Below are 17415 nucleotides of genomic sequence, written 5' to 3' on the forward strand. Positions count from 1 at the left end.
ATCTTAATAACATTACTAAAAATCTTAAATACAACTGCAATATATAATGTCGATAACATTATGCCAATAGTGCAAGAAATAGTATATGCGCGTAATCACGTGAGATATGCGATGTATACATATCGGACAGGTATGGACTGTGTTAGTCGTGATGGCGTCAATGGGTGTCTTTGAAGGAAGGGTTGTTGACATCCGGTATTGATCAATGTGCCATTACTGTCGGTAGTCATCCTGATGTACCATTGATATACATCAGTAAAGTTATACGGTATTGTAACAGCGTACACGTGATTTGGTTGTACAAAAGAATAGAATCTTTTAATATGATTTACTATATACAGAATAAGACGAATTCTGGTTCAAAATACATCATACACCTGTTTCGTCGTACCAAGACTCGTCAGTAATGCTAGAAGCCAAAAGTAAGCAAATCTTTAAAGGAATTAAGGAAAATGTATATAAGTTCTCTAACAAGTCAGTAGTGTAAGTTATTGTTGGTAGCTTCGAATTGACTACTGGAAAGATAAAAACTGATATAGAGAAAGGTCGGATATCAATCAGTAGAAATGATATTTCAAAGAATACCCTGATGATAACAAATAATTCCTATACAAAATCTATACAAAAGCGATAAAAACGAGGACAAAATATTGATTTAACATAGGAATACATTTTGATCAATCTAGTCCGATTATCATTGTCATCAACGTAATTTGTTCATAGTCAGACTAAATGAAAAAAAATAAACTTAATGATAATATATCATCATAATTTGACAATACTGACTTGGGTTTTTGTGGCCTTATGTTATACACTTATTGGCTCAGATACTAGTAGTTGCCACGCGTGCTATTTCGCAAGAAGGAAACCAGTTCCCCAAAAAAAATCCCACGTGAATTGTTCATATGACTCAATACCTACTCCAGATAATCAAACGAAAGCAGATCTGTCTACGTTACTTTAAGAAGATAGAAAAAGGAGAGTACAACGTCATTAATCAAGGACAAATATATTCTCATCGTCAACAAGCATGTCTTGAGCGCATAGCTTGCATAATCTGTCGATTTGAATCAATTCATTTCGTCCCACAAAGCATACAACAATACATGTTGTGACGAAATGGTTTGCTTCGATAACATCGACGAATTGACAATTCGCCCTGAAAGTGAAATATACATATCACAAAGGTCATCAGAACCTGACCTCTTATGGGATGTTGTTAGATGTTAATGTAACGGAATGAGAATGTGGATCTAGATTTCAATAAGATTGCACACAAGGACAAGCTATACCTCAGGAACAACACACATGGACAAAATAAACATCAGCGTCAACACAAAAGGACAAATATGCCTCAGCATCAACACACAAGGTCAAATATACCTCAGATACAACACACAAGGACATACTTTACCGCAGCATCAACACACATGGACAAAATATACCTCGGTGTCAATACACACGGACATACTTTACGTCAGCGTCAACACACAAGGATAAACTATACCTCAGGAACGTTTCAGTTTCAACATACCAGTACAAAAGACCCAAACAACAGCCTTTACATACAAAAAAGCAAACATCGTAGCTTCATCTTGTCATAAAAAGCCGCAATTTGAATCGAGCGGACATCAGTCATTACAGGAACTGGGAAGGGGTGGGGGTACCAAAATAGAAATTGAGGGACGCTAAATTTTCAGACACCGATAGGACCCTAGAATGGCCACCAGACCCTAAGTGGGTTTTTTTTAAGAACTGCCAAGCTAAATTCTAATACCAGATTATCTGCCCCTAGTTTGAAACTTAGGGTCTGGTCAAATCTGGAAAAGCACTCCCCGGAATAATGGTGAGTACAGAAAGGTCAAGCCCATTCTAGAATCAGACATATCCTAGGGATCAAAATCATAAAGCTCAATTTTATTTATAATTTTAATATTCTAGAGACAGGGGGCAAGTCTAATAGGACCCCACCGGAAGAGTAATCTGATGGACACCACCGACACAACAGGAGCCGAGGAGAAATCAACAGAAGTTACGAAGTTGACATCAAAGCGGCAAGAACCGTATTGCCATTAGCACATTGAGGACTGGAGGGAACACCAAATGCAATAATATCACAAGTGAAACCAAAGCAAAAGGAGGTAATTGGGCTCCAAAAAAAACAAAGAAAAGTCATTCTGATTAAAGAAAATAATACAAAGTATAAAATGATGGAGCATTATGTCTGTTATATCTTACATAAATCAGCATGTCTCTAAATCTAGAAGCTTACGTCAGCCAGTGACGATGTAAGTCGTGAGTATTTTATCATTAAATCCAGCAGCATGAAATCCTCACCGTATACTGACGCCTCTTGTATAGCATATAGGAGGTTATGTTTGTGATTAATATCGGTAGAACTTCATAAAAAGATTGTACAAGATCTACTGTAAAAGTGGAAATGTTCGCGGTACCTTTCACATGGAAAGTTAGATACGGTGTAGCCAAAAAAGAATTACATAAACTGTACAACTGGTTCGTCCTTCTACAGTTCGTTTTTTATGCAATTGTCCCGAAATATGGACATATAAAGAGGCAACGGAGGAAACTCATAGGTCGAAAGAAATGTCAAAATATGGATGGAGAGGTTCAATATAGGATTTCAAAAGAATGTGCTATCATACAATACAAATGAACTAAACCGAGCCAATTGTGCAGGTGAAACAATTCTGAAAACAATATAGTTTCAAATGAAACGAAAAAGAACGCATCGACCTTACAGATCTTACTCGCGTATAAGACATGTTGGCCCTTCTAGCAAAGGAGAAATATATGAAAGAGAACGTAACAGTCACCATCTCTGAGGTCTTGTATTTATAGATCGTACCATCAATGTAATTTTAAGTAATTGTCTGGATTTGGTAAATATCGTATATTTATCAAAATATCAGTATGGAATTGAGAAATATCGTATATTAATCAAAATAAGAACTTTTTGATCTCTCATCCCCTGGGGTTTTTCAAGATAGCATCAGCGGAATTTTTGCAAAGATTCTGGTTATTCTTTGAAGTATATATCATCTAGGTTCTGCCGAAATGCCATTTATATGAGCAGGGGAAACATTCTGGGTGAAATGGTCATCTCCATCACCAAAATTCTTAAGCATTTTAATGAATACGAAAATGGTTCGCATAAAAATTGAAAAGCAGTTGGCTACCCTAAAGAGATTTTAAGATTGAAAACGAAACGGTTTACCTGGCCTTTGGCGTTCCCCATAGTTCCATTAACGTCCACTCCCGATTCATTCGACGTAAATAATCCATAATTAGCAGGAATTGTCCATGACAGGTAGCAGATGAAGAAAACCAGGAATATCATATTCAATTTCTCTATCACGCAGACGACACGTTTAGAGCGGCAAGTTTTCCCGCCAGGATTCTCTTCTGAAATCTCAACAGATGTTGTGGTGATCGTCTGCTCCGAGGTTGACGTCGAAGCAGGTTCCTCTCTCGTATTCATATGACCTGTTTGGCAGCGGAACCATCAATTAATTACTGACCGGAAATAACTCTGTTTGTTTTGATTGCCAATAATGACCGCTCCCTGTTACTGGTCTTCATGATAATTAGAGATCACAGATGGATATTTGTTTAACTTACATTAACACATTTTTGTAAAAGCCACAATTTACAGGTTGATGGTAGTTCACGAAGATACGTAAATACGTGATAGCAATCTACCACTGATCTCTCTCTTGAACATCAGAAACGAATTATATGTATTCAATGAACATCGGGGGCAAACAATCCGACCGGGCTCGTTAGCGGTATTCCCTATAGCCTCTATGTCTCTAATGCGTTAATTAACAGTTCAAGTCATGATTATTATGTGTCTCTCGCTTTGTATGCTGTGAGAGTATGAGGGATAGCAGTCACACTGTGTTTACATTCTGATGGCCGTTTGTTCTGTCTAGTTACTGTGATGATCCATACATTATCTCCGAATCCTTTCATCTCCGCTGGCGCACATTTCAAAACCCAGAGAAGGTGTCTATACCACTTAGTGGTACGTATAGCCAACACGTGTCCAAACTACTGCAAGTGGCAAGAGAAAAAATGTTTCCAAAATATTAAGTTAACAGCAATTATTGACAACAATTTTTCGATAATGATACCGTTGTCCAGCAATTCCAAATACTTAATTCCAATTGAACTTCACTTTAGTATTTCATTGGCACACAATAGCAGCTACTGCATCTTCAAAGATATCAATGTACACCTTTATGTAATGATTTCTCACTTGGAACTGGAAACCTGAACTCGGTTGTTGAAGCCTTTGGTAGAGTGTAAGCATCGATGACGTCTGAAAATGAGAAAAAAAAACATAAATTTATTTCAACAATGCATGAGCAGCTCCATCATGCAAATGTACATATAAACTTTCAAAGAAGTAAAGCACTTATCGGTTACTGAATACTTTTGTTTGACGCAGGGAAAATGGCTGGGATAAAACGCTACAGAGATTTATGAATTATATATCAACAAACACACCAACGCACTCTTCCTGTTTCCGAAAAAAAAAGAATATTAAAAGCAAATAAAACGTGTTTAAGAAAAAACAGATTATTCTAAAAACTTTTGCGTTCACTGATAACCCAATAGTGATTAGCCAAACTGTGCGGGGAACGCCTGAACAAGCTTCTAAACAAACACATGTAGGGTGCTATCAGAGCGTTGTCCCCGGGATAGATATAACGCGGAAATGTGTGTTCTCCATAGGGGGCAACATTTACACCTCACAGCGCCCCATGTAACGTACAAATCCTGTCAGAACGCTTCCAAAATGACTTCATATGACGCCCAAACCAAACATCAAATCTGACAAGACAATTACAAAAAATAAATCAATAAAACAAGTAAGGTTTCTGCTACTCTTGTCTAAATTATATTATTTCCGTTTTCTTTCTTTTCCTCTTTTATCTTTTAAAATGTTCATGATGCATTCATTTCATTTTCGATCATTGTTTTTAATTGGCGATTTTTACCTACCAAAAACAAGTTTATGGAAGACTTGGTAAACTTTATACACAGAGCTTAATGACAATGCTACATGCTGATGGAGAGATGGGATGGGTATGCATCGGTAAATAGTGGCGCCGTACCGTTATCTCCTCATTTTATTATTATGTTTTTTTAAATATTTAATTCTTCTTCCAAGAGTGTAACCGGATAGATAGAACTTCGGGTCCGGAAGTCCTGCTGTTAGACAGTACCCCACTCCATGCTGAGGTTTTATGGTGATGACCTCCCTGTTGTACATTGTTTTCGGTCGTAATGATACGGATTATAAAAAGCATATGGAGCCAAGAGATAAAGCTAGCTAGCTATGTGTTCAATATATCTCACAATTTTCATTTAAAATGTTTAGGTGTTGATCTCACCTTATTTCGATTCTTTGGTTGATTTGTTTGAATTTCTCTGTAATAACGTTATCGTTTGTTAAGTATGTATAGACTTAATAACAAGATCTGTTTAACTTTACAGACATACATCATGATCGTTTTAACACTTTAGTTAAGATTTTTCGATTCTTCATTAAAAAGCCATTAAAATATAATTTTAAATCATTCATTAAAAAGCCATTACAATTTATTATGGAAGTCAATATAACTATGTTAAGACATCATTATTCATTAAAATGCCATTACAATATAATTTGAAAATCATTATTACTCTGTAAAGGCATAATTCATAATCCATTGTTACGATGTCACAGCATAACATGATTTATATCGCATTTTTACAACATGCCATGATTTTAACTCGCAATAACAAAAACTGCATCGCTTATTATAACATCACATTTCATAACTTATAGTCGTTAGAAACACTCTAGTAACATACTAGTATACATTGTCATATAATGTCCCGCTTTTTTGAACAACTACGTTGACACATTAACTTACCGGTACGGATTTTCAGTAATAATACAGACAATGGTCCAATAGTCACACTGTGAAAATACGTCTGGTAAATAATCAACATAGGATACCAAATGCCTATATATATACGATATTACGAAGGCAGACACTTGGTGCGCGATACCTACATAATTCTTAGTGAAGTGTCAGATATTGTTTACAAGGTAAGAGTGGGGACGTAACGCGTATGATACATTATACCACTTCTGTCATACATATAAAGGATGTTTATTTCATTTCTATTTTTAAAGTCATGATTAAAACGATATTGTATGGTTTTATGATATCGTTGAAAACTATTTTTTTTATTTATATCTAATGACATAAAATACTAAATATCTTATAAATTCAAGAGTATTATGATTTATAATTTACGGGTATCATACACAACTGATATATCTGGGGTTACGATCCGCGACAAAAGATATAAGTATTTTCATATCACTACTTACCTTGACGATGAAGGGAAGGTGCACTCTGTTTATATCCACCGCCGCGTACCTGTTACTGATGCACAGAGTAGGTGTGTGTCACCCCGGCACTGTCCAGTGGAAGAACTGTGCGGCTTGTACCCAACACATGTCACCCGACCTTAGTCACTGGGCCGCCGTACGCCCCCAGGTTGTCGGCCATTAACAGGACCATGTGCTTCTCTCTATCTCCATTTTACAGCCAAACAGCACGTACTCTGGCCAACAACATGTGTCCTAAACGTCAGCAGCAGAATCATAAAAAAACATTTATACACACGCGCGCGTAAAAAAAATCCTGACCCGGCTTCACGTGCCAATCACTGATAATCCGTCTTCCGCAATCACTTGGACCCAATCGCGTGTAACGTCTATTCGACACTCTCCGCTGCAGCAGGGAGGCTGACAGACGGGTACAGCATCCTCCTGCGGCGTGAAGAACATAAAACAGAAAAAAATCGGTGTTTGTTGAAATTTTTGGAACTTCCTCATCGACATACGAAGGGTGCCTGTTGTTTTCAAGAAGACATAAAAAGAGTTTAAATTTATGGCTGTCAGTCAAGCTCGCTTTGATCTTTAAGGCGATTTGAGGCGGCAAAACACGTTGTTTTCTTGGTGGTGGGTATTAAAGAGTAAGACCTCGCTCCTGCTGTACAAGACATTAAATCATGTCTACCTCGGTAAGGATTTTGCTGTGCTGAGTGTCTGATACTAAAGTCTTTATTCGGGTTCCGTGTGAAACCCTGTGATATGTAATCTTACGGTAGACAAGTGTTAGAAGAATTAGATATTGGGACACAGCCTAAATCCGTTTACTCGTGAATGAATTTCTCTGAGATAGATCAACTTAATACCCCTGCATGTTAAACATTCTTTTTACCAGGTGTTGGCTCTGTCTCTCGATCACATAATCCTGCCGACCAGACCTGTGGGTATCCCTTCATCTATACACCTAGACGCTTGGTCTGTGCTCCAGTCCTGTGGCATCAGCCGTATGTCCATAAAACGATATTCATCAAAGCATTGTCGTCACACACGATTATTCTCACAAACTGATTATATTTTTTTCGGAATAGATATAAAACGCGTAATTATTATAAGCTTACTACTGCATAAAGCCTTGTTAACTTGCCGAAACAACTCATCTATTACTTACCTAACAAATTATTTATTTATTTATTCATTCATTCATTTATTTTTTTATCAATTAATAAATTTATTTCTTATCGATTAATTAATTAATTTTTATCTTATTTTATTTCATTTAGTTACATCAAAATGATTTTTTCATCGTTCTATTTCCCACATAGATGATGGCGATGAGAAAACACAATATAACCAAGGTATTGTTTCTAAATGTCAGCTAAGCATGCTAACCAGGCTTGCCCGTGTTGTCATTATCTGTCTGATTATGTCGCTATCCGAGGGATTAACCCGTATGTTGCAGTTAGGCTCCCGTTGAATGATAACCAGTTGTTTTCTTGTTATTTCCTGATAATCTGAATGTCTAACATAAATGGCCGTTTATACTTGTAAGTAGATGAATCTAGGATTAGTTGTGACACTGATTTGTCTGTCGATGATGTAAGTAATGGCTCGTTAAAAGAGACCTGTATACTCCCGCTGGGATCTCCGAGTAGTTAGAAGAGGACTTCCGAGTGACCATTGATACTCCCGCAAGGGTCTCCGAAAGCCATTGATAGTCCCTCGGTACGGTTAGTACTAAGTAAATGTAAGCGATGTCACTATAATCCCAAAATAATACATACAAAGTATCAAAGTTCCTTCCGAAAACAAATCAGAAACACAAATATAAAAATTCATAATAGAAAGAAAACAAAATTAGAACAACAGTTAGCAACAGCATGTTCAATACCGCAAACATGCTGTGATCAAATATATCGGACTATAGCTATTCAAAATCATAAGTTAGATATTTTTTTAAAACTCATTTGTTTTTCTTATCATTTTAGCTATGCAAAATATGATTTTGAATAGTTTAATTATGATCAAATGTAATGATTTACGATATTAGCAGGTCACATGATATGGGCTAGTATTTTTCGCTTGGCTAAAATTCATTTGATCATGATCATAATGGAACCTGACCTGCATTATTCAACAATCTTATTTACTTACCAAATATATATGCCGTATTTGACCTAATAAGCGCATTGTGCGCTTACAAAATCACAAAAGAGGTGCGCTTGATAAAACCATGTACAGGGGAGAGTTTCCGTATTAGATCTGGGTCCTTTTTCTTCTTCTTCTTCTTCTTCTTCTTCTTCTTCTTCTTCTTTTTTCCTTTTTTTTTTTTTTTTTTTTCAAAGAAATGGTTGGGTGCTCTTATATATAGGGACAGATGCGCTTAATAAGTCGAAATCGGTAATATGGTAACATTCTACATTCCCAGAAATAATAGAATAAAGCTGGACATGAACTTAAACATCATTTACAGAATAAAGGATCAATAACAACAACAGAAATGAACTATAGTCTTAAAAAGTCTCTTAATAAGTTCAACGTGACTACTGACAAGTCAATTAGTAAGAGATTTCTATATGAAACACTATTATAAGACGTGGTTGGTGAGGGCCACTGCTCAACAACGTCTTATTGACATAGTTATGTCGTTTAAAGGGTGATAAGATTACTTAATACCGTCACTGGTATTTAGTATATAATAATAAGGTGTAATCCTGTATTTTGATAGCTGTGAAATTTACAATGAAATTGACATTTCCATGCGTGTCAGTTTCACCAATAAGCCTGCAGACCACTTGTTCGGTTTCAATGCTTTCAAGGTTTTCACCATCGGATTTGTCTCGCTATCCGCTAGAAATTACACAGCGAACAATGAAGCACCTTGCGTCATGCCACTGCGACGGACCGCATATATTATAGCTTATACCTACCAAAGAGACTTGTATTTGGACCTTTCCTAGTGTGCATAGCATATTTAAAATTAGGTAAAAACAAAATCCGGGGGGTGTCATTTTTACCGAATTTTAATCCAGCCCCCCCCCCCCCCAAAAAAATGTCTGGAAATGTGCTATATACACTAGAAGGTCCAAATACACGTAGACTTAACAAATTCTCAAGTCCCTGTGATAGCTACAGGGACGAGAGAAGAGTAGACAAAACAGTTACTCATCCAAGACCACAAGCTGCCAAATAGACTGTACCCTTGCCTCTAGGTCTGATTCTAAGTTTCAAAGTAGGGGGAGATAATCTAGTAAAACGCAATGTCCTGGTAGCCAGTTTAGCTACTAAATTGTTCTGACAACAACCAGAAATAACATTCAGCGGCTTTAGTCCACAAGTCAAAGAATGTAAAACTATTGGTCGGTCTATTTTGGAAGCTATCCTGGTTCGCAGGGGTTCGCTTTCTGGAAGGGGCCGCGGCGGCTAAGTGGCACTTTATCACTAGCCCTCTACCTCTGTGTTGCGAGTTCGAAACCTAAGTGGGGCAGTTGCCAGGTACTGACCGTAGGCCGGTGGTTTTTCTCCGGGCACTCCGGCTTTCCTCCACCTCTAAACCTAACATGTCCTTAAATGACCCTGGCTGTTAATAGGACGTTAAACAAAATAAACCAAACCAAAGGTTTCTGGATTTTGAGTAACATATTATATGTTACTCAAAATCCGAAACCGAGTCCCTGTGTACCGGTAGTAATCTATACACAACATCATTAGTTAACATAACAAGACAATGGCTTATTATGACAGAACTAATCCGACCGATGAGTAGTGTAATTGGTATTATGGTATCACACAACACGTAAATATACTGCTGATGGACAAAACATGGTCAGTGATTATAAAGATGGTAGATAATGGAAGAGCTTGTAGCTACACCAGACATGGTGTCAGGGCCAAAGGAAACTCGGGCTAGTAGCCATGTAAGGTCAGCAGATAGGCCACAGACATTGTAGTATCCTAAATTACCATGTCCTTAAAACCACAACACAATTATGTCTAGTTTTAACACTTTAAAGGTTACATAAGAAATGAAATATGATATTTATGTTTAAGCTACTGGATTGTAACATATGTAAAAGGTTTTCCGGCGCAGACCAGATCAAAATTTACTAACAACTTACAATCTTCTATTTCAAAAACACACGTAGTCAAAAGTTGTATGAAACTGTATGTTTGTAATCATTTTTAATTCAAACGTACATATGTTCGACTAAGGATGTGATTTCCGTGTTAATACGTACCAGGATATGTACAGTGTTGAGTATGTCAATTATTTATAAAAACACGACATGTACATGTAGAATTTCGTTACTTTTTAATGTTTTTCTGTCGGTTCTCTCCCTTTGTAGATATCATCGGTGTATTGCAAATCCAAACACGCGAAACATAATCGAGCGATAATGATAGTCATGTCATGTAAAAGGAACGGGTCGGTGTTAACTACGATCTCTACCACTCAGATGGCGGAGCATGCTACTTTGGCTCAGGGGTTTGTGCCGTGGCTTATCACCCCGGAGACTCGGGTTCGATTCCTGTCGGGGCACTCAACAGGAATGTGTACTTCCTCGTTCTGTCAGTCTTAACAAACTTGGCGGTACTCAGTGGAATTTGTATTTATGCATTCCAGATGCACAGGAAACATCCGATATATGTCTACCTCTATCAGGATATTTAACCTTACAGACTGCGGTCGCCAAACACGATTTTTATAACAGTTATTACATCACTGTCAGAATGCAGAATGCACTTGCGGGAACCCTTGTGAAAATGCCTTTCATTTATACAGAGACGTTTACTTTTGTTCAGTCTCCAAAATTTAGATGTAGCTATTTACTTAGAGTTACTTCTCTGTGGAAATGAGCATCTGCCCTTAGACACAAACATTATTATATTCAGAAATGTGCACATTTTTAAGAAACCATCAATATAAGATTATTTTCTTCTGTACTTCCTTTGCTTTTGGGTCTTCGGAGAATAATGTTACGCTTTTCTGCCAAATGTTGAACTTTTGTACTTATTTGGGAAAGGCCGTTAATAATGTCGTTGTAACTTGTGCCCGATCCTATTTGCTTTGATATGTGACAATAACAATATGTTTAAATAAAGAAATCACTGTCAGAAGATGCCCTGACTAACCAGGATATGTTTGACGTACAGTTGGTAGACATGGCAACATTAGGCCGGGCATCGCATTGGACATTATCACGGTCAACCACCGGAAGCTGGAAATGATCCATCATGAGAGGAAAAAAACCTTGGGCATTTAGATCTACTTGGACAAAACTCCAGAGTGAATGTCGATTCTAATCAATGTGCCGGGGGGGGGGGGGGGGGGGGGGGATGTAGAAAATGGATAGTGGAAGGATCAGCGATACTGTATATAAAGCAGACTATGGCTGAGAATACAGCGATTTACTAAACGGACATTCATGCACTATGATATCAAAAACTCAAGAAAGTTTCCGAGGACAAAAATAAAAACAAAAACAAAAAACAAACAAACAAAAACAAAAAGGAAGAAAAAAGAAGTGAACAATAATGGAAAAATAACTCATATTTTTGTTTCATTATGAATGTTTCCAGACAGACAGAAATCGTGTTTACGATTCCTCAAGGTGTTTCGTATTTCATATATGTGTAACACTTAATTACAAGAAACACCTGTGGTGTAAATTAATTCAACACCTGTGCATAATGAAACACGTAACACCTAGTATGTTCTCAAGTGTTCGCGCAAATTCCACCTGATGTTCACGTTGAGGAAATGATAAGCGTTAACATGTTAGTAATGGCGAGATGCGATATGCTTGGTGTCCAGAATGCACCGCTCCGGAAGTAAAACGTATTCATGACAATGACTGCTCCCTTCTCTTTTCATCTCTGGCCTCCATCAAAACCTCAATAGTTCATCAGAATCATCACGCTATGTTTCCAGTCTCTTGAGTATCTTCTGGTGTGGTCTTCAGTTGTTTATCAGATCGGCCGGCCTTTTTTCTGACAGGTTCAGATAAATGTCAGTAAATAGTACTTAAGACATAGTAAACATTAACCATAGAACAAGAAAGTGTATTATTTTAGATAAATGTTTGGCTTCTTTGACAGATCCTATCTATCTGAATGTCACATTTCCTTTGATTCCGTCTACATTGTATACATCTTGTGTTGGTTTAACCATTCAATGTTTTTTTGAGATTTTTTAGTTTCGCTCTTTCAATACGTAAAAAAGCATTGTCATATTATCGTCATTATCGACGAAAAACGCATATTACACATACATCAAAATGAAAAAAATATCAAGAAATGATCAATACATCAAAAGAAAGCGGAAGAAATAAGAACAACTGTAGATCATCAATACAAGAATATGGGTTAAAAATGAGAAAAGGAATATAATGATGCCTAATGCCGGTTCATTCGCCCCAGTCGCTCCCTTTAACAGTATAAAATGTGATTTACGGACTTCCGGCTGGCTTTCGGAACTTCGCTTTTTAATTAATTCAATCAAAAATGTACGATCAATCGATCATCTTAGTGAATTCTTTACACAGTGAATGTTTCGCTCCCCTACTAACAAAGCCCTAACACAGAAGGGGTTTGTGCACTCCTCTTGGCTATTTCCTATTTGATTGCCTGTAGCCTAACAAATTGCTCAAGCCCAGATATTTCTGACTAATCAAAATAGTTTCACGATGAGCACTGCGATGATTTCCCAGTTGACCAACGAAATTTCTTTACATGGTCAAGTTGAACTTGAGAGAATTCAGTAAATAAGACATAGAGAGCGGATTGGACTTAGTCATTAATTAAAAGAATCACACAAGTCTGCTGTAGTTTGCTAATTAATTTATATTAATTAAAGAATTATCGTAGAAGTATAGAATTTAAGGACTAAAACACAACCCTGACCTCAAATACACTATTGAGATACAGTGCAGTTCCCCTGTCCTTCAAATGAGCTCCCTCCGGGAGGTTGCCTTCGTCCATTACATACCAAAGTTTCCGGTCAGTTACGTTGATATATAATCATTGGGTATACTTGATTGGTGGTTCCGCAAACGTTCGTCACACACACGCCGGCGCCCGGTGCACTTGAGACGAGTGCACCCAGCCAATTGCATGCTCGAGTTACATCGCCCCCACACATGGCCATCGTTCACTGTCCCTCCATCCAACTGCACCCGGTTTACGACAATGGACTTGTCTCCATCCGCCCTCTCTGGAGGTCAAATCCGTCCTTTGTCTCGTGACTTCGGCAATATTTTAACGTCAGCAAAAACACCGTCAATTACAAGCAGGGGATGTACATTACAAGGGGAAAATGGGAAATATGTATACAAAACAAATCTGTCTTTCTGATTAATATGCTGTGTACCGTTTTACACACATCTTTGAGGTCACACAGTCAGCGTCCCTATCGATCAAAAACAAATGGTTCTAATAATGCTTCGTACAATACAGCGATATTCCTAATACACAATGAGCCTTGGAAAAAAAGATTTCTAAATAATTCTAAAACAACATAAAAAGCATGAGTCAAAACATTATAGGTAAAGGTTTAAACAGAAAACAATAAACTATTGTCGGTAAATAAAATTCTTCAAATAAAACAAATGCCTGTATTAAAGCCACATACGAAGAAACATATATCAATGTTTACATTTTTATCTTTTTACAGTTTTCGGACTTGAATAGACTATCGTGAATCAGAAACTGAAAGAAAATGTGAATTTATGAAAGTATACGGGGAATTCCCAAAAATAATAACTGTGGCTGCCGGACCAAGTTTCTCCGAAAATTAGTCCCACAATGCAAAATGGCGGAACGCCAAAAGAGTAGACCTAGGAAAACGCAGACAGATTCTGCCAAAAATAGACGCAAACGTGAGTGGAATCGGCAAAACCCGAGTATTTCCTTAGGAAAGGAAATGATTCGTTGGAACTTAGCGAGAAAAGAAAAGGGAATAGACTCGAATTCCGATTTTGCCTGACGTCTATTGGATTGCTGGTTAGCTTTAGAACATTGTCAACTTCACCGATCTAAAATGTTATCGATGTTTTGTTGTATGCTTATTGCTACATTTTAAAATTAAGTATTTAAATGTTAACTATGTTTATTTTGCGAATATTCTGTTAATATGTTTAAATGAAAGCATTATTAGGCAAAGTTCACGTATGCTCGATATGTAAACAACGGCCCTGTTTACAGTTTATATGCAGCGCACGTTGTAATCAATAGCCTCGTTCTCGGCTCCGTGACAAATCTCGCGATAAATATAAATGCGGCGAGTTATTTTGATACGCTGATGTCTCAAGGACTCCCCCGGTCAAGTGTCCAGGCCAGTGGTCATTTTAATGTTAAGAGAGCAAATACACCTGTGCAACTAGAATTTTAGGTTGTTTGTGAGCATGTGGCTTTAAAATATATGTTGAAATGATTAAAAACGGGCGATTGGTACAGTGTAAAGCCGTCGAAACGACCTGTTATTTTGATAATCCATCTCGATCTTTTTAAAATGTACATTCCAATGCAATTGTACATGTATATTTGTATATTTCAGTACCGTTACCCTGAAAGTCGGTCTGATGAACATATTGAACGTTGATTCTACTTCCAGTTTGAAGGAAACATTGAACTTTGACTTTACTTTCTGTTCGATGAATATGCTTATTTAACTTTTACTCTACTTCCTGCCTGAGGATTGTATATTCAACTTTCACTCTTATTCCTGTTAAATAAATATATTCTACTTTTACTTAACTTCCGGTCTGATAAATACATTGACCTTTGATATATCTACTTCCTGTCTGAAGGATGCACGGAACTTTGCCTCTACTTCCGGTTCAATTAATGTATCAAGCCTTTTCTATGATTCCGGTCTGATGATTTCATGGAATTTTGATTTTACGTCCGGTCTGGCATCAACAGACACAACCGGATGAGATGTCGGGACCAGCGACCGGAGTTCCACACCGATACGACTAATCTATGTGCTAATGGACCATAAACATGATAAAGAGACTAGAGCTGGTCAGTCTGTGTCACACTGATGCTTAGCTGGTCAGTCTGTATCACATGGAGGCTTCTAAATAGCACTTTGACCGGACAGGATGTCAATATAGTAAAGTACATAAGCGATAATCAAACAGCAAATCATTAATTTCTAAGCAGACAAAAAGCGCGTGATGGATAGGCACGTGAGATTTAATATAAAGATTGTCCTATATGTCCTTCACTTACTTCTTATTTGTATAATTATTTCTTTCTGTTGACTCGTAAAGCGACAACCATTAAATGTAGTTACCATCCATAGTAATGGAGTCGTCCCAGCAATGTCGCTTTTTATTACGTACTAATGCAGAGATGTCTTCCGCATGGGATAGTTATTTCCACTTCGTATGCTAAAAGGCCCTGTAGCCAATGACAGTTGTCTACACGAGACATTCTCCAGCCTCTGACGCTTGACATTCATATAAAACTATATAAGGACTGGCCGAGCATTCTGATTTAAAACAAGGCTATTGAAAACATATATACATCCGAATTTAGCCCCTTTGTTTTGAAGTGACTACCATGAATTGGTCGTGTGTATAGATATCTCTGGGATAATTGACCACAGAACGTTCCTGATTTTCAATCCAGCTAATGGACAGAAAAGAGACCCATTGTCTAAATGACATTATCGAATAGGTAATCAAAAGTTGCATAAGATGATGATAATTTTGCCATCGACCAGCTTCAAAGGATTGTCTTAATGTTTCGTTAACATAAAAAAATGCAGGTTATCGGTAAACAACAAATCACAATGGGATATCATCAAATCACAATGGGTTATCATCTACCAATAATGGGTTATCTTCCAATCACAATGGGTTATCATCAAATGATAATAGGTTACCATCTACCAATAATGGACTATCGTCCAACGATAATAGGTTGCAATCTATCAATAATCGGTCATCATTTAACAATAATGGGTAACTCTGAAACAATAATTGGGTACTGTTTAACAATAATTGGTTACTTTGCAACAATAACGGGTTACTGTCAAACAATATTGGGTTACTGTCTAACAATATTGGGTTACTCTGTTACAATAATAGGTTACCATCTAACATTAATAGGTTAGCATATAACAATAATGGGTTATTGTTTAACAATAATGTGTAAGCATCAAATAATAATGGGTTACCATCTTACAATAATGGGTTACCGTCTAACAATAATGGGTTACGATCTAACAGTAATGGGTTATTAACCAATGATGTTGGTTTACCCTTTAAGAGTTATGGGTTACCATCCAGTGGTAGAACGTGTTAATACCGATGGACCCCCGCATACTAGGACGTACAAGAAGAACGACAACTCGTGTTCTATGTTTCAGATATTGATGTGAGGAATCCTCTATACACCCAATCCGTTGCAGCGACAGAGGAGGAGAGTACCTGTGGTTACCTGACTAAACAGAGACAATATCAGTCAATCCGATCAATATAGTTTCTTGATTCTTAAAACCCGTGAAATTAGACATATTGTAAAATTACTTCGGTTGTAGTAAAAATAAAAGTGGATGACTTGAAAAGTAAGACACAAAAGATTATGAAAACATTATTAGGGAGCTAGGGTACACGAAGCTGTTGGGGGGGGGGGGGGGGGGGGGGGGGGGGTTACTTTTATGGCGGCACATCAAAAGGTACCTTAAAACGGTTGATTGAGAGTTGACTGCGCTCTCCATCAACAGAGATTCAGGGTCCACTGCATGACTATACAATATAATATTATATAGTTATAAAAACAATTAAAATATCATTTTCGGAAATAAAAAAGTTCGTTTATGAATAAAATTGAACCGTGTCAATGTTGTCATACGCTGAAATCCTAGGTAATGTTTCTGTGATGTACCTAAGGTATCTATCAAAGTTGAATCACTATTCAGAAAAACACGAATATCTATATATGTATATGCCATTGAAAGCACAACAGTAATTCAGGGCTTATGTTTATTA

At 37.2% G+C, this 17415-nt stretch overlaps 1 protein-coding gene across 2 annotated transcripts in view; it reads right to left on the reverse strand.

The window, feature by feature from the left end:
* Positions 1-7306, reverse strand: part of LOC117323512 (isthmin-like) — a 36781-nt gene extending 29475 nt beyond the window's left edge. The window contains exons 1-2 of one of the 2 annotated variants that reach the window (XM_033878776.1): positions 6413-7306; positions 3236-4342 (exon numbers count right to left, since the gene is read on the reverse strand). In XM_033878776.1, the coding sequence (XP_033734667.1) occupies positions 3236-3499 (264 nt within the window). In that variant the 5' untranslated portion in view covers positions 3500-4342; positions 6413-7306. The remainder of the gene's footprint in view (positions 1-3235; positions 4343-6412) is intronic. The other variant, XM_033878775.1, reaches the window with a different exon arrangement.
* Between the last annotated feature and the right edge of the window lie 10109 nt (positions 7307-17415).

The sequence above is a fragment of the Pecten maximus genome, chromosome 3 (genome assembly GCF_902652985.1).
Source record: "Pecten maximus chromosome 3, xPecMax1.1, whole genome shotgun sequence".
NCBI classification, from domain to species: Eukaryota; Metazoa; Mollusca; class Bivalvia; order Pectinida; family Pectinidae; genus Pecten; species Pecten maximus.